Source organism: Mirounga leonina, unplaced genomic scaffold (assembly GCF_011800145.1).
Source record: "Mirounga leonina isolate KUSES-001 unplaced genomic scaffold, KU_Mleo_1.0 Mir_176, whole genome shotgun sequence".
In the NCBI taxonomy this organism is placed as follows: Eukaryota; Metazoa; Chordata; class Mammalia; order Carnivora; family Phocidae; genus Mirounga; species Mirounga leonina.
Genome location: NW_023270454.1, coordinates 18,474,990 through 18,493,453, shown reverse-complemented (window position 1 = coordinate 18,493,453; position 18,464 = coordinate 18,474,990). Strand labels below are relative to the sequence as shown.

Sequence of the window (18,464 nt, the reverse complement as noted above, 5' to 3'; positions counted from 1 at the left end):
AGCCTAATACAGTAGGCACTCAACAAAAATATGCTGACTGAATAAGTAAACAGAGAAAGTGAGCAAAAAAAAAAAAAAAAAAAAGAGGACTAAAAATATTCGTATTTCTATGATTCAAAATTTAACTCTGAGCTTGCTAGCATCCATGCCAAAGAGCAGCATCAAAGGTTACAGAACTGTGATTGTCTAGTAGTAGGAATGCCAAAAAAACAAATGTTTTTCTGGTTCTGAATTTTTTTCATGAGAAACTTTCTTGGCAGGTACCAAGAAACATAAAAATCAATGTCTTTATAGATAAGGTTTTTATTAATGCAGTGTCAGGCCTACTACTGTCTTGTGTTAGTGAAATGAGCATGTAATGTGTATTTTATATTTTCACATTAACAGCTACTAACATATAGCACTGATTACTTTATCAAGTTCTTACTAGAAAACAGAGCCCAGGGGATGAGTAACTATAGGCAAGACAGATGAAACAGCAGGGTAAAGAGCAGAACATTCACTGAGGACAGCAGGGCCCAGAGAAATGCTGCTGTGAGGTCTGGATGGCTGAGAGCAAGGGGGGAATGAAACATTTCTGCCTCGTGTCTTTGTTTGTATGGCTCTGTTTCCCATCAAATCCTAGTTAGGGTTCAATCCACATTTTAAGTACTAGGTATTTCTTAGTTTCTCTCCATCATCTGCCATGACCCAGACACTATGCCACGCATTAGCCATTCAAAGACTGTCAGTTACATCTCCTCTTTCAAGCTGTTCACAGTCTAATGGACGAAGAGTTCTCTAACTCATATTGGTAATTCAATAAGATGAATGTTATAATAAAATACTATGCAAAGGGTCATGTTTGGAAGAAAGAGAATTACACTGACTGAGGAATCAGAAAGCACCAAAAGGAAGTGAAATTAAGAAACGTTTTTAAGGATAAACCGGAATTTGAAACAGAAAAACAGAAAGGAAGGGCAAAAGGAACAGCAGGTGCAAAGCATGAAGACATGAGAGAACATGGAATGTTCGAGGAATGGAAAATAGGCCAGTGAGGCATGATTGCCACATGTGTCAGAGTGAAGATGGAGGAGGTTGAGGCTGGAGAGTTTTCCTCAGAGCATGCTGTCCAGAGGCACATAGATAATCTGCATATCATGTTTTAGACCTTCTCTTACCCACTGGAGGAGTACCATTGGAAAACAAATACCAAAAGAATGACATGGCCAAATTTGTAAATAGGTTCTCTCCCACCATCTTCGATCTCTTACTATAATATGTTTAAACTATTTTAATAGCAATTATCATGTTTCTCCTTGTATTTATTTTTTACTCTTGCCTTATCCCTTTAATCCCACCTATTAGATTATAGGATCGCTAAAGGAGAGAAACTATGCCTGGTTCATCTTTGCCCTCCTTGAAGCTTCCCTGGCGCATATTAAGTGATAAATAAACAGTCATTCGATTGATTTCATGTTCAACTTACCTTTCTAGGAAAGGGAAGTAGAAGAAAGGAAGAGTAACTATAAAACACACAGAGCCAACAAAGAGCCATTTCTCCCATGGGCTAGAAGCTAGACTTATACAAATTCCAAGAAATTAGAAAATGGCTATGGCTTATCAGAGTTTTAAGCTAAATTATTAATAATGGATGAAGAATGTATGAAAGGGAAAAAGATGAAGAGAAGAATTTCCAAGCAATTCAAATTCCTTAAGAGGACAGAGACAGGGGGCAGAGAAAATGTAAAGATGTAGGAAAATGCTTTATTCCTCAAAATTTCAAAAATCTTTCAATTCTACCTGCTAAATTGGAACTTGTTAATGTTTTTGGCATTTATCTCACTTCTTTACTCATTAAAGACAGTATAATTAGTTCTTTTCACTGTTTTTCATTTTCTGTGTCTATTATGCCAGCACAGAATTACCAAAAGCCCTGTTTGAAATAAAACATAAAATCTCAGGGAAATAATGGAGATGTTTGCAGTTTTATTTCTTTTGATTACAACCTTTTAACTGTGGGGTGTTGACTGACATGAAAATCTCTGAAGCATGATTTTCCTGTGAGTTTGGGCCACCTGGAAACCTCCCTTGTTCATCCACATTGAATGAGCATTTTCCCTAGACCATGTGCATGTTCTAGCAGCAATAACTGGGCTGCAAATTAAACCCAAACCATATATGCTATAGAGCTATTATTTTCTTTTTCACTGTGCAAACAGTTTTTAAGCTACACCTAATCCTCACAACTGGTTCCTGTCAGAAGGCGCCTCTTTAAAACCAAAATATAAGTTAATAAGCAGGTGATTTAATCTGCCTCCAGCAAATACTCCCTATTTTAAAAAATGAACTAAAAAGTGTTTCATCATTCAGAAGTTTAAGCTTCCTCATATAATGTTTTTTATGAAGGTTTAAAGTTTATCCTATTATGTTCACTTTGCACTAAGTATAGTTAATAGCAGAACTCTGATATTAGCAGAAATAGCAGAAAACTGATCCTCAGTTTTATTAATCTGATACATTGCTCAGGATTCTTGGTTGTGGAAACTATAATATATTGGTAGTTAAGTGTATGGTTAAGGTAATAAGTTCTGAAGTCATTGGGTTTAAATCTTCGCTCTTCTATTCACATTTTCTGCCTCAGTTTCCTTCTTTGTAAACTGGGGCCTGTTGTGAGATTTTTAAATGAAATAATCTACATAATGGCACTTGACACAATGCCAACCTCATGGTGAGCAGTACATTGTTAGCCATTATCATTATCAGGATTATTATTACTAGTAGATAATTACTATTAGTAGTAGTAACTTCATGCTAGGTGAAGTTATTAGGTAGCTGATGTTCTATAGCAGGGTTGGGAAATTTTCCTATAAAAGTCTGGATAAATATTTTAGGTTTTGTCAATCATAAAGCCTCTGTTGCAACTACTAAACTCTGGCATTGTTCTTCAAAGACAGTCAAAGACATTCACATGGCCACACTCTAAATGCATCAGGAGTCAAAAGGCTCTGCCTCTGAAATGATCAATTCAGACATTTCACTATCTCGATATATCCTTCCAGATCTCTCATTCAGTCATTCCCACTACACCCTCCCTTTACTTTCATTGGGCCTTCAGCCCCTAAGCTCTTTATGATCAAACTCCTACCCATGAATCCAAATCCAGCATAGATTTTAGAATCCACCCCCCATCTTGCTGATATTCTCAACAACTTGTCCATTTCCCTTTCATCTTACCTGTGTGTCAAAACCTGGAGCATCTTATCTCCACATCTTCACTTGGATTGCTGAGCTCTAGTGAAGAGAAGTGTGGGATCACACTGATTAATGACACTATAAATACATCACATTTAACTTCAGCTAAGTCCTCACCTCTGCCCATAAATCCTTTTTTTTTTTTTTAAGATTTTACTTATTTGAGAGAGAGTGTGCGCGCACAAGTTGGAGGGGAGTGTGGCAGAAGGAGAGGGTGAAGCAGACTCCCCACTGAGCAGGGAGCCCAATGCAGGGTTCGATCCCAGAACCCTGAGATGATAACCTGAGCTGAAGGCAGACGCTTAACCGACTAAGCCACCCAAGCGCCCCTGCCCGTAAATCGTTCTTAAGGAAATTTTTTCGTTTCTCTACATCAGCTATTTCAAATTGTCTCCTGTCCTCATAAACTTCCAGATCCTCAGAAATCTCAAGATAGGAGCTCCCCTTTCTTTCAATTACAAATTTATCCAGATTCCCCCTTACCCCTTCTTTCACACACACACATACACACACACGCACGCATACTTAAGTTATTTCTTTCCTCTGACAATGGAAGAACTGTTCCCTTCCAACCTGAAGTCATTTGTACCATAATAACTCATTTCATCTCACATCCTGGAAGACCCAGTCTATTCATCATCATCACTTTCTTAACATGGATCTTCCGCTTCTCCCTCTCTACTGTCTAATTCCATTAGCCCTGAAACACATTCCTGAGCCACATCTTAAACAAATAAACCCACCAGATTTTCATACATTTGTCCACCTACTACCTCTGTCTGTCCGTCTCTTTATAAACTTCTCAAAATAGTCAACGGCACATACAATCTATATTTCCTTTCCTTCCATAATTTCTCAACATATTTGGAATCTGGCTTAAATCTCTGTCACATACACCAAAACTGCTGTTGCCAATGGTATTAAATGTTCCTAGTTGCTAAGTCAAAAGGATACTTCCTCCTTCATGGACATTTTCTTGCCCAGCTTCCATGACACCCCAGTCTCCTGGTTTTCCCCGAACTCTCTGGAGGATTGTTTTTTTTTTTTTCTCTTTCTTTCTTGATGATCTTATCCACCCCCATGTCTTACATTGCCACCCATTGGCTAATAATTCCCAATCAAGTTTTGCTCTCTTTTCTCATGTACTCTGGACCAGTATCTCAAATTGCCTTCCAGACATCAATACCAGAGTTCCCAGTTGCAAAAGGTGCAAATCAAAATTAAGATTTTTTTTTTCTCAAAACTTGTCCCCCCATTTGTGTCATGTGAGTTAATGGCGCCATCCATCCCATTGTTTGAATAAGAAATCTATAATCCTGTCTCTGCATCATCTGTTCATTTAATCAATCACAGATTTCTGTCCTATCTTCTATCTGTTGTCCATCCCAATGTCACTTACTCAGGCCTCTGTCATGTTTTTTTATCTACTATCAGTTGTTCTCCTTAGTGGCAAGTGACAGAAATATTCTTTGGTCAACTTGAGTGCAAAGCGAATTATTGAAAGGAGTTGTGCCCATTCACAGAATGAGGCCCAGAGTGTATGCTGGAGGCAAGACCAAAAGGCCAGGAAAAAGCTCGTGTGTGGCTACCACACTGTGGCAGCTCAACAGTCCACACCACAGCTTCCAGCTCTCACCTCTGCACAGTCACTACTTCTGCCTCTCATACCCCATGTTGCTGCATCTGCTGCTACAACCAGAAACCAGAATCCTTCCTCCATGGAACCTGCCTCAAAGTCCAAGATGGATGCATATAACTGCCATGTGCCAAGACTTGTGCCCAGGCTCCAAGGGGCTGGGAAAGCAAATATTTGGAGATTCCATATTCCATTATGATGAGTGAGCTTAGCTTCTCACCGAGGCTTATAACATGAGGAATTATCCAAAACTAATAAGGAGGCTCAGATGATGGACAACCAAAGATAAAGCAATGATAAATATACACAACCCCAAGAATAGGACACAAGCCTTCCCACTGACTTTCTTCTTCCCCTCAGTCCCTGAGCTAAGCTACAATCAGTTATCTTTCTAAAATGCAACTCTTGGGGTGCCTGGGTGGCTCAGTTGGTTAAGCATCTGCCTTCGGCTCAGGTCGTCATCTCAGGGTCTCTCTCAAATAAATAAATAAAATCTTTTAAAAAAAGGTAAAAATAAAATGCAACTCTATTGATGTTTCTCACATACTTAACAGTCTTCTTTGTCCTCTAGCTCACCTAAGATAAAATTCAAGTTCTTCACACAGATTTCTGTTTCAGTGAACCTCTCTGAGTTACCTGAATCTGTCATACTTTCCCTGGGATCCAAGACTTTGTCTATGCTTCTGCCAGTGTCCTCTTTACCTGCCTAACTCTTCCTCCTCCTTCACATACCATCCTATAGGCTTCATCTTCCATAAAGCTTTTCTTGATCCTAATCCTGTTATCCCTTCTAGGTGCTAACATAGCTCTTTGTTCTCTCATCATGGCACTTGACACACTAAATTATATATGCTTATTACTTATTTATATCCCTGATAGACTAAGTTCCATGAGGACAGAAACCTGTCTTTTTCAAAACTATATTTCCCAGGCGCCTGGGTGGCTCAGTCAGTTAAGCATCTGCCTTCGGCTCAGGTCATGATTCCAGGATTCTCGAATTGAGCCCCACATTGGGCTCCCTGCTCAGTCTGCTTCTCCCTCTGCTCCTCCCCTCCTCCCCCCACTTTTGTGCTCTCTCTCACTTGCTCCCTCTCTCTCTCACAAAAATAAATAAAATCTTTTTTAAAATTATATTTTCCAATCTCTCTCTCTCACATTGAGTTCAATACAAAAAATTAATTTCTCTAAGGCCAAAAATAAACAGACCAATAGCTTCTCTTCCAAAAAATACATTTTGCAAGAAATGGAAATATGGTCTGTTTTGCCTTCAGTATATAAACATACTTTTGGCCTAAGCATCTTTCTCTTCCAATTTTCATGTCTTCTGGGTTAATGTTGCCTGGTGACTTATATCCTCACACATTTTAAGAGTTGACCTTGACCTTGACTTCTCCTAAACCACTACCATATTTGCTGACTGAAGGGCCAAATGTAGTTAAGGGCTCTCTTCTGGGAGAAACCCATCTGCCTTCTCAGGACAAAGTATGAAAGGCTTTGAAATAAGCAATAGGAAACTGGTGTCTTTTCAGTGGAATACTGGGTAGGGTCTGGTAGACCTTCCAGGGTCATCTGATTCTATTGTGGTGTATGCCTTTTCTGCCTTTAAGTAGGCAATTCTATAACTTTGTAAACTGTAGAAATCTAATAGCAATGCAAATTATACTTGAACATGAATATACAAATAAATTTTTTCCAGTAGAAATACTATTAGTTTGTACTCCATAGAAATGACTCCAAACATTACATTTTACTGCTCTCTCTATATTAACCAGTTTCAAATTTATTAGTAAATTCATTTCAGCATTCTTGATTGTCTGCATATATACTTATATATGTACACATATACTTATGTACATATATATTCATATACTTTAGAGTCTGCTTTGAAATAGTTGTATATCTTACCAGTTTCCTCATTAATTAGTTAAATAAAACCTTGCATAAATGTTTATTATGATACTTGTTATATTTGCCATGATTTTGCTGGGTTTTTTTTCCTTTTTGTGGCCAGAAACAAGCTCCAAGCTTTTGACTACCGGTCCCCAGATTTGGCTTCCCACTGAGAACCACAACTACTAGAACACTAGTATGTGGTCTCTCCTTCCACCTTCATAAACTTCCAAGCTCCCACCCACATTTCTGGATTTTGAGCCTCAGTGAGCCTTGACCTTGAGGGAAAGTGGCACACAAACTGAAACAGAATTTTCTACTTCCTGATACTTAAGTTTTGGGAGAAGGCTATGTCGGAAGGTAAAAGCTAATGGGTACTTAGATGAAGGGTATGCGAAAAAACTGAAAATCAGGCTATATATTTTCATATTTAATTTTGCATTCTCTGTATTATATATTCTATACATAATAGTTTCTGTGTTTGATTGTGCCTTTTCAAAATCATGTGCTAACTGCCTGTTTCTCATGAACAAAACATACTAAAATATACAAAATACACTGAATACAACTTTTCTCCATATATGGGCTAATTTAAAGAATCGGTGAGGAATCAGAATGATTCCATTCTGGAGTACAGACAGGACAAAGGAATTAGAATGTTATAAAGAGGGAGACGGTGACAATACCACTCCAGTGGATTTGTAAGATTTACTAGGAGAATACAGGGTAATATGGCTTAGTAGGTAGGAAAAGACTAGAATGTGGAGAATCTCATAATTCAGGTATAACAGAGTAATCTTTCTAAGAGGACATCTAAGACTCAAGTACAACTTTCAACTAAAGAAGACACAGTAGGTTAATATTGAGCTTTAGGATCTGATTACATATCTTCTGTTGAATTGACAGGTTCTATGAATCACTGCATCCTATGTGGTAGTAAGTCCTCGAGGTAGATTTCTGGAACCCCTCTACATAATACTCTTTGAGATTGGAGACTTGCCGGAGTCAAAAATGCAAGCTGGCTCTTTTTTGGTCATAGAGAAAATGACATTTCACTTAATAGAACAAAATCTCATCACTCTAAGCAGAATCTCTAGATGGGAAACTGATTCTGGACAAGCAGCCCAATTCTATCCTCATGAGGAACACTGACCTTATGGAGAATGAATTTCTCACTAAGTTTACTCCTGACCCAGCCTATAAAGTTGAGTTCCACCACATCCAACAAGGTTCCTTTATTGACTTTTAGACTCAATCTTGAGGCAAGTTTCCCTTCTGAAGTTTTCTAGATCTTCCCTCTATCATTCTATGAACAATATATAGAAAAAGAATAGCATACTTAGAGTAACAGAAGAGTCATTGCCTCATAATATTTGCAGTGGAAATTTCAGCTCCTGCCCAATTGTTTTGCAGGTCATGAAACTGGTGGTGGTATTTCTATATAATGAACATGGAAATACTGATGGTATTTCCATATAAATGTCCTGTGCAAGGCACAGAGTTCTCTCACATGTCCTTAAAAGATTTAAGTTAGGTTCTCACAGCAACAAAGCTCTTTTCATTTTCCTTTGACACTCTATCCAAATTTCATATTAATTGTTTAATGTCTTTTCCACCTCCCCCCTTTATAACCCCACATGATTTTTAATTCCTTGAACATAGGGACTATGTCCTCAGTCTAGATCAAGAGTCAGCAAACTTTAGCCCCTGGGCCAAATCCATCCCACCACCTGTTTCTGTATGGCCTGCAAACTAACTCTTAGTGCCTACTACAGATATTTTCTGTTTGAATTATTCAGTGCTTGTTAGTAAGATACTTAATATTCACTCACAGGGAAAACAGTAAATTAAAATGATAAATATTAAACACAAGTATACTTGATGTTTCTTCCAACTTGAAGAATAGAGAAAAACAATTTTTACAAAAGTTCATTTGTTCACTTTAATGTTTCTCCCAACTTGTAAATTAGTAATTTTATGATAACCACACACAAACACACCCACACTACTAATGGCAATTCTCTCTATGTTGTCTTTCAGAACACAAGAGGTAAACTGGTTTCCAGTGCCTCTGGCCTTCCTGTTGAGAGCAAACAAAAAGTGTGTGAAGACTACTGAAATATGTCAGAGACTTCCTCCCATGACTCGTTCTATGATTCCCTATCAGACATGCACGAAGAAAGCAAGAATGCTGACTTCTTCCCTGAGCTATCTGCTTTTCTCAGCCAGGAAGAGATAAACAAGAGTCTTGACCTGGCCCGGAGAGCTATAGCCAACTCTGAAACAGAAGATTTTGACTCAGAAAAGGAGATCTCACAGATTTTCAACGCTTCTCCTGTAGGTGTCTGTGAAAATCCTTCCCATAAGGAGACCAAATTTGGTGAGCCAACCTCCTCAGGAAGACCTCATGATAACAAGCCAACACCTGTCCAATCTCCGTCAGAACAAACTGACCGTATCTCTTCACCTGCTTCAAAGAGGAAACCTGCCAAATCACCCCTGCTTGCCAGCCCCAGCTATATCCGGAGCCTCCGAAAGGCTGAAAAACGGGGTGCAAAAACTCCCAACACAAGTGTAAAGCCCAAACCAGCATATCAAGGTAAGACTGGCCCCCAGAGCCAGCTATGTGACAAGGCGGCTAATTTCATCGAGGAGCTGACATCCATATTTAGAGAAGCAGCAAAGCCAAGAAATAGAAGCCCAAACGGGGAGTCCTCATCCCCAGACAGTGGGTACTTGTCTCCTAAAAATCCACGGTCAGCCCTGATGAGTGCCTCAGCCAGCCAAAGCCCCACTGGAGACCAACAGGAGATGGAAGCTGAGGTCAAGTTACCCGAAGCCAGGCATTGCTACCAGGCAGACCAGGACAAGGCAGTGCCATGCAATAACATCTCTCACCCACAGACCCAGAATGCACTCCACTTCCCCTCAGCTCCGCGATTCATCCAGAAGCTTCGGAGCCAAGAAGTGGCAGAAGGAAGTAGAGTTTACTTGGAGTGTAGAGTCACTGGAAACCCAATTCCTCGAGTCAGGTAAGAACTTTTTATTATGAATAGCAAATGATTTGTGTTGACTTTTGGTTTTACTTTAATGTGGGATGAGAAGAGATTTCCTGTAGAGTTAGCCCTCTGGAGCCTGAAGTGGTGTTTTCAAATACCTGCAAGGCAAAAGCGTCCCAGAATTGCAAATACTAGTTGTTCTAGTTAACCCTGGTGGGATGTGTCTGTTACCATGAACCATGTGCTACTAAGGGGAAGGCAAAGGACCAGACAGTCATAGAGGGGTACAAATAGGTACCTATTTAATAATAGGACTCTGGGATTAACAGCATCCAAGGAAACTTAAAATGGGCAACTGATTCATTCAAAGTACTGTGAAAGTGTGTGCATCATTTGAATAAGAGGTGCTGAAGACAGTTGAAAGTGTGGCTAAACCTGGAAGTCGTCTGGCAGTACAGAGATGAAAGGCACGGGTATGCAGAGGCCAACCACAAGATTAACCCCCAAATATATATTCTGATCTAAGGCCTGGGCTAAGTGGCCACATAGTCACTTAAAAAAGCACACCCACACACCTTGAATGTGATGCAACCAAGGAAACACAGAAAGATAAACCAAACTGAAAGAAATACAGGTCTGGGGTGCCTGGGTGGCTCAGTTGGTTAAGCGACTGCCTTCGGCTCAGGTCATGATCCTGGAGTCCCGGGATCGAGTCCCGCATCGGGCTCCCTGCTCGGCGGGGGGTCTGCTTCTCCCTCTGCCCTCTTCCCTCTCGTGCTCTCTGTCTCTCATTCTCTCTCTCTCAAATAAATAAATAAAATCTTTAAAAAAAAAAAAAAAGAAATACAGGTCTGTTGCTTATACACAGGCTCTGGCCACTACAGCATGGGTATAGCAAAAAATGATGAAAATAATAATAATTACATGAGTGCATGGTTAGTTGGAGTCAATATGCTCCTACACCACCACGACCAGTCTAATTTCTGGAGTTCTTCCTCAACTGCAGAGTTCATACTTTCTGTGCGAAAAGGTTAAGAGGAGGGACCCAGGAGTCAGACTGCAGGGTTTCCAATCGTGGCTCCACCTTTTACCAATTGTGTCACGGAGGCAAGTTGCTTTGTGACTTAGTTTCTTCATCTGTGAAATGGGAATTAAAATAAAGCCTACTTCATTCTATTTTATGATGACTATGTAAAATAATATGTGAAAAAATAAAACCGTGCCTTGCACCTCGTGACTGCAGCACTAGTATTACCTATTACTTTTATTATTTCTCATTTCTTAATTTTATATGCCAAAATGAAAATAACATTGCAAGCTGGATTATACTATAAAAATAAGCCATACATTCATTCATTTTCAAAGTTTTGCTTTTATTAATGAAGGATGTTTTACCTGGGTTATATAAATATTAAAAAGTAAATTCAAAATTGTGAAATTTGGCAAAATGGTAAAGTAGACATCATTGTCTAAAAATTGTAACACTGGTACATTCTTATTAGTATAGCATTTCACAAACCATGAACTTGACCTCTCACCCTACATCCACTAATACACACTTTGCTAGAGTTGGTCTCTTAGTTTGACAGATTATTGCTCACAAACATGAAGTAAGCATTAGCATTACTGGCTAAAAAGTGGTGTAATTAAAGGCAGGGAATTTTTGTTCAAGGCAGCGCCTTAATTCCTCTTGAGTCAGTTTTTACAGTTATTTTGCTATATTTCTTTTAGAAACTGACAGCAGGGGGCAGTAAAAAACTTCTTAATGGGTTCATTTCATTAGAGATGTCCTAAATTCTGCATTTATGTATCTTTTCCATAAAGAATTTTTCCTGTTATTTTGCCTATGATGGAAATGAAATTATTTGATTCTTTTGGATTCTATTTAGATTGTTTTTAACCTACTAATCTTGGGAACAAATAATCATCTATGAGTAATACTTTCACATGTTATTCAAAACAGTTCCACAGATTCTCATACAACATCTGACTCCACTTACATTTACCTTCAAAATAATACCCTTTCAAATGTATTACCATGGCAAGTAAATATATCATATCCCTTCAAAAATGACAAAAACAATCCATTTAACATCAAAGGATTAATTTAGGTGAGCAGACCATAATTACTACATTAAATTTCACTTAAACATTTAGTAATTTGGGGTACATCAAATTCATGCTTCTGCCTCCTTTCTTTTTACTGGGGTTGGAGGAGCATTATTAATTTAGTTAGTAACTACAGAATTAGTAACTAGTTTTCTCTTGTCATCTCCTGGTCTACCAAAGTCCATGACCAATGTCCATCAGACATTACAAATTATGCCCTTCTAGAGTAATTAAGTCTTTGATGAAATGTTCCATTGTTTAAAGTTAGCTGGTCATTTTTTTATCCTTTTGGAGTTTTTGTCTGTTTTTTATTTTGTATTTTGAGAGGGGAGTGTGCTGGATTTTCTTAATTTCTGTTCCAAAGATCTTGGTACTCTTTTTCATGCATTTGTAGGTATAACAAATGCCTAAGAACACTGAGTTCCTTTTCCACATGAGACATGAGAGTCTAAAGAGATCATCTTCTTTGAAGAAAATTTCATATGAAGAAGAATGCCTTTAGTAAAATGTACCCTGCACTGGGGCATTTTAGAAACTGGCTTGACTCAGTCAGTACAGGAGACTCTAAACCCAGAGATTGCACAGACCTATTGATTACTAGGCTACCTCCTAAGATCCCAGAAGCAGATCTCTAGCAGAATCCATAGAGAGCAAGGAGATGTCAGAGGAACCTGAAGCAAGCAATAAGCAGAGGCCCCAAAGAGCTGACTGATAAGCATAGAGACATTCAGTTATTGAGAAGTCAGCAGCTATAGGGCAGATGAGTGAGATGTGGTGCAATTGCCAATGGTAAGGTCCAGACTTACTTAAATGGCATACATCACAGGAAAATATGGCAGCAGGTATCAGCATCCAGATACAGGGTCTGGAGCACAGGGAGAAAGTTCTACCCTTCAGGAGTTTAGTTAAGGAAAAGACAAGGCTACTGCTCCAAAGGACAATAGAACAGGGACAGTTCAGGAAATAGAGACTCAGGTATGATTAAATGAGGTGGGACTTTAGTGCTGGGTCCAGATTAGGGAAACAAATTGTTAGACTGACAAGGCTGGGCTACTAAGTTGCTGGCCTGGAGCTTCTTAAATTTGGCCTAAATAGAAACCATTTGGTCTGAGAACCTGGACATAGTGAAACTTAGATAAAATGGCCCTTGCTAAAGGCAGGGCTGGTGGAAACAGTATGATCGAAGCCAGGCCAGTCATTTCAAGGCTCTTCTACTTCATCCTCCCACAAATATAACTGGCACAAATACCAGTTACAACCACAAAGAGGACTGAAAAAAAAAAATCTGTTTTCTTTCGTTATTCTTACATAGTTCCAACAAAAGAGAGAAATGCTGATGGAAGAAAGCTTATGTATAGTAATTGAGGTCATATATAATTTAGATACTACTCAAATTACGCACAAATTATTTGTTAACAATTTGAATTATTACATTAAATAAAATCAAGTCAGAATTCACAAATTTTTCTGATTATGTCCCAGTGTTTCATATTTCACATGCACTACTTTATAACAGTATAAAAACATGTTCCCTTACATCACTCACCTTGCCTGTTCCCTCAACTCTCAACTTCTGTGAGTTGGAGAAAAATTCATGAAGGATTTTAGTTCAAATGTACCTCCAGTACTATAAAAATGAGACCTCACATTTTCACTTTATATTTTTAAAAATATTATGGCAACCATATATTTCAAACCATTTAAATATTAGGAAACTAAGACAACTAGGAAATTATTTGCCAAGGAACAGAAAAATAATTAATTAACCATAGAGACTAGAATATAACTCAGGTCTTCTGATTCCTGATCAGGTACTGAGTGACTCACGAGAAGATTTAGCCACCATCACTGCTGTTTTGCTTGTTGTGCATGGCTTACTGACAAGCTCCAGAAATGGAAATGAGCAGAACTACCATCTGGAATTCATATTCCAAATATCTTTTAAAAAAATGGTATTCTGATAATTTCCACAATATTTTTCTATGTTAAACACACACACACACACACAGCCATTCACGGTTGTTCTCTCTCTTTTTTTTTTTTTTTGCAGTAAGTTAATACTGCAAAGTAAGTCAATCAACATAAGCCAAAAAATGTTTGGCCATGGGGAAAGCAGATAGTCTACATCAAGTAACTACAAACAAAATAAATTATTCCCACTTTATGAGAAGAAGTCTAAACCATCCTCATATTCAAGCTGTATTGTAAGGTAAATCTGTACATACTCTTAAGGAGGAAAAACACTTTTTTTTTTTATAGGTTTTTATTTATTTGACAGAGAGATAGAGAGCACAAGTAGGCAGAGTGGCAGTCAGAGGGAGAGAGAGAAGCAGGCTTCCCGCTGAGCGGGGAGCCCGATGTAGGGCTCGATCCCAGGACCCTGGGATCATGACCTGAGCTGAAGGCAGCTGCTTAACCAACTGAGCCACCCAGGCGCCCCTAGGAAAAACACTTTTAAACATATTGCAATAAAAGTGAACCCAGCAATAGTCCAAGCATAGTTAATATTCTAAGTACAACTACTCACATCTGATCATAAGATGCCTATTAGGTCATCACTATTAGCCTAATAAAGTTTCAATCAATATATGTAATTAAAAGTAATTAAATTATTTCTTTTTAAAATCAAAACCCAGTATCTCCAATGCTTCCAATTAGTTTGCATCAGTGAGACTTTGATCATCATCAAAAGCCAAAACAAGAGAATTATACATATCAAATCTATGCAATGCGGTCTGTAAATTTTCCATCTCCTCAAAAGAAAATAGAAACAAACCACTGATTCACTTTTCTTACAAAGGGTATCAGTATATCCCGATTATTGACTACTTTGGTTTGGGAAAATGTGGCAACAGCACCATTAGCCAGTAGGTTATGAACATGTGGTGCTTGTTAGGATCCAGATGGCTTGGGGCGCCTGGGTGTTTCAGTCTGTTAAAGTGTCTGCCTTCAGCTCAGGTCATGATCCCAGGATCCAAGGATGGATCCCCACATCATTGGGCTCCTGCTCAGTGGGGAGTCTGCTTCTCTGGCTCCCTTTGCCCCTCCCCCCGCTTGTGCATTCTCTCTTTCTCTCTCTCTCTCATATTAAAAAAAAAAAAAAATCCAGATGGCTTAGTTCCAGAGTATTATTTGTTTTTGTTAAAGAATATTGTCACAATACAACACCAGATAATACCATTAGATTATCAGTATGAAAAATCGACCATACAGGTATTGTTACAGCAACATGAAATGTAATTAGGTACAAATAATTTGGGGAACAATTTTGTGATACACAGTAAAGTTGAAGGTGTACATACCCTAAACTTTTATGTAATAACCAATTGCCTACTGGACATCTCTACTTGGATATCTAATAGGTTTATCAAATTTAATATATCCAGACTGAACTTCTGGTTCTCCTCTCCTCCAAAAACCTTCTCTTTCTAAATCTTTTCCATATCAACAAGTGACAGTCCTCCTTCCAGCTGTTCAAGGGAAAAACCTTGAAGTCATCCTTGGCTCCTCTTTTTCTAACATCTCACATCATCCAATCCATCCAGCAAATCCAGTTGGCTCAACCTTTAATATATCTAGAATCTGACCACTTCATACCACCTCCACTAATCAGGCTCTCATCATTGGCTGGGCCAAGCTACCATCATCTTCCCCTGGGATATTTGCATTACCTTCCTAATCTGTCTCCTAGTGTCCATCCTTGCTCATTACACTCTATATTGCACCTAGCATGATTCTTTTTAATGAAATTGTGATCAAACACAACACAAAGCTCTCCAGTACCTTCTATCTCATTCAGAGTAAAATCTATAGGCCCTATAAACATTAATAAGGCACCATCTCTCTGATGCTCTACTATGCTCCTGTTTGGTCCATTCCAGCCATAATGGTGTTCTTGCTGCACTCTAACATGCCAGGTGTGTTCCTGTCTCAGGCCTGTATACATGCTGTTCCCCCTATGTAAAGTACTCTTCCCCCAGATATAGGCAGGATTAGATCCTTCATCTCCTTAATATCTCTCCTTAAATGTCACCTTCAGAGTATGGCCTTCCATAACTACTCGATGTAAAAGAACAGGTCCTCCCCACCTTACTCTCTACTCCAGTCATTTTGTTTTTCTCCACAGAACTTATCCGATATACTCTGCATTTTACTTGTTTAATTTTTCTCATTGTCTGTCTTCCTAAGTAGAATATAAAACCCTTGAATATAGGGGCTGCCATCTGATTCTTGTTGTGTCCCTAGAGCCTAGAATGGTGCCTGGTACATAAAAGGTATTCAATAAATATGAATTAAATAAATAAATGAATGAATTTCACTCCTAGCTATATATCTGGAAAGAACTTTTGCTCCTGTGTACAAGGATACATATATAAGAACGTTCATAGCAGCATTGTTTCAAAATACTGTAAAGAACCTAAATATTTGTCAAAAAGAAAATGGGGGGTGCCTGGGTGGCTCAGTCATTGAGTGTCTGCCTTCAGCTCAGGTCATGATCCTGGGGTCCAGGGATCGACCCCGCATCGAGCTCCCTGCTCAGTGGGGAGCCTGCTTCTCCCTCTCCCGCTCCCCCTGCTTGTGTTCCCTCTCTCGCTGTCTCTCTCTCTCTGTCAAATAAATAAATAAAATCTTGAAAAAAAAAGAAAAGAAAATGGATACCTCTTCAACATAATGATTTTATTGCCTTAGGATATATATCCAGAGTGGGATTGCTGGATCCTAGGGTAGTTCTATTTTTAATTTTTTGAGGAACCTCTATACTATTTTCCATAGTGGTTGTACCAACTTACATTCCCACCAACATGTACAAGGGTTCCCTTTCTGTACATCCTCACCAGTGCTCATTATCTCTTGTCTTTTTGATAATAGCTATTTTAAAACAACCTATGTGTCCATTGTTTACATATGAATAAAGAGTATGTGGCATGTATATACAAGGGAATATTGTTCAACCATAAAAAAGAAGGAAATCCTGCCACTTACAACATGGATGGACGTTGAGGGCATTTTCCTAAGTGAAATAAGCCAGAGAAAGACAAACATTGTATGATCTCATTTATATGTTGAATCTTAAAAAAGGCAAACTCACAGAAACAGAGCATAAAATGGTAGTTGCCAGGGGCTTGGGGGGTTGGGGAAATGGGGAGATGTTGGTCAAAGGATACAAACTTCCAGTTACAAGTGAGTAAGTTCTAGGGAACTGATGTATATCATGGTAATTACAGTGAGCAATACTGTATTATATACTTCAAAATTGCTAAGAGAATAGATCTTAAATGTTCTTACTGTACACAAAAAAAACTTGTAATCATGTGAGATGATGGATATGTTAACTAATTTTATTGTGTTAATCATTTCACAATATATAGATGTATCAAATCATCACATTGCACGCTTCAAACTTACACAGTGTTATATGTCAGTTATGTCTCAATAAGGCTGAAAAAAAGGAAAGAAAATGGATAAGTTGTGATTTATATTCATACAGGGAATGAACTAGAGTTTCCTGAATCAGTATGTCTGAAACTCACAAACATAACAGCAATCTAAAAAAAAGTTGCAAAAACATGCATACAGATTGCATTAATAAATTTATCCATATGAAGTTAAAATTGCAGAACAGTCCTATTTCAGGCTTAAGGATATGATAAAAGTATAGAAAAATGCAGGGGAATGACAAATACTAAATCCCAGACAGCAATCACTGTAGAGATAAAGAAGAATGTGATTAGTAAGGGGTACACAGAGGGCATCCACTGTGCTTGCAACATTTCATATCTTAAGATGGGTAGTAGAGACACAGATGTAAAATAACACTAATTTTATACTCATTGAAAAGTAATGACTTTTTATTTTACCCTACTATCCCAGTTATGTATTTGGTATATTCCGCAGCAGTGTTTCCAATGAATGGCATGATTTATTCTATAAACACCATCTAGAAAATGGGTGTAAGCAATGCAAATTGGATAAATTGGCTCTTAGGTATTTGCCCTCATGAGTTGTAAGTTAATTTTCTGAGTTGTCTTAGTTATGTTTTAGAGCTTTAAAAAAATTTCTCATTTTAAATTTATGGTGTTCTTAATAGAATGGTATATGTACTCAGTCTTCTACCAAAGATTTTTTATGGTGTAGTCTACCCAATTTATTGACTGCAGAGGATAGAAAAATGTGTTTATGAGTCTCTCATTCCTAGGACAAAATGCCTGCATTTAGACACACACACACATGCACACACACGTGGCACCTTTTTAGAAGTAGTGAAAATCTGAAGATTAGTAAGAGTTGCATATTGTCATTTCACCAACCCAAATACCTCCCCCATATCATCATATTTGGTAAATAGGAGCAAGCAAAATGGGGCAGAATCCAAAGGAAACAATACCAATTAACGTTATAAGTTTCTGTTTTTCTTATTCTTTTATCACTTCCTTTGATTTATTTCCTTTTTTATTATTATGTTCAATTAGCCAGCATATAGTACTTTTTTTCTTTTTCTGTACATTTGCATTGACTTGAAAAACTAAGTCTGTTGTATTTTACAGAGGATAATAAGTGTTCCCTAGAACATCAAATTACCATTGAACTAGAAACCG

General features: G+C 38.2%; 1 protein-coding gene across 5 annotated transcripts in view; it reads left to right on the top strand.

The window, feature by feature from the left end:
* PALLD (palladin, cytoskeletal associated protein) overlaps window positions 1–18,464 on the top strand; it is a 428,477-nt gene that overhangs the window by 22,700 nt on the left and 387,313 nt on the right. For all 5 annotated transcript variants that reach the window (XM_035022736.1, XM_035022734.1, XM_035022732.1 and 2 more), the window contains exon 2: window positions 8,801–9,792. In XM_035022736.1, coding sequence (XP_034878627.1) covers window positions 8,882–9,792 — 911 coding nt within the window. In that variant the 5' untranslated portion in view covers window positions 8,801–8,881. The remainder of the gene's footprint in view (window positions 1–8,800; window positions 9,793–18,464) is intronic.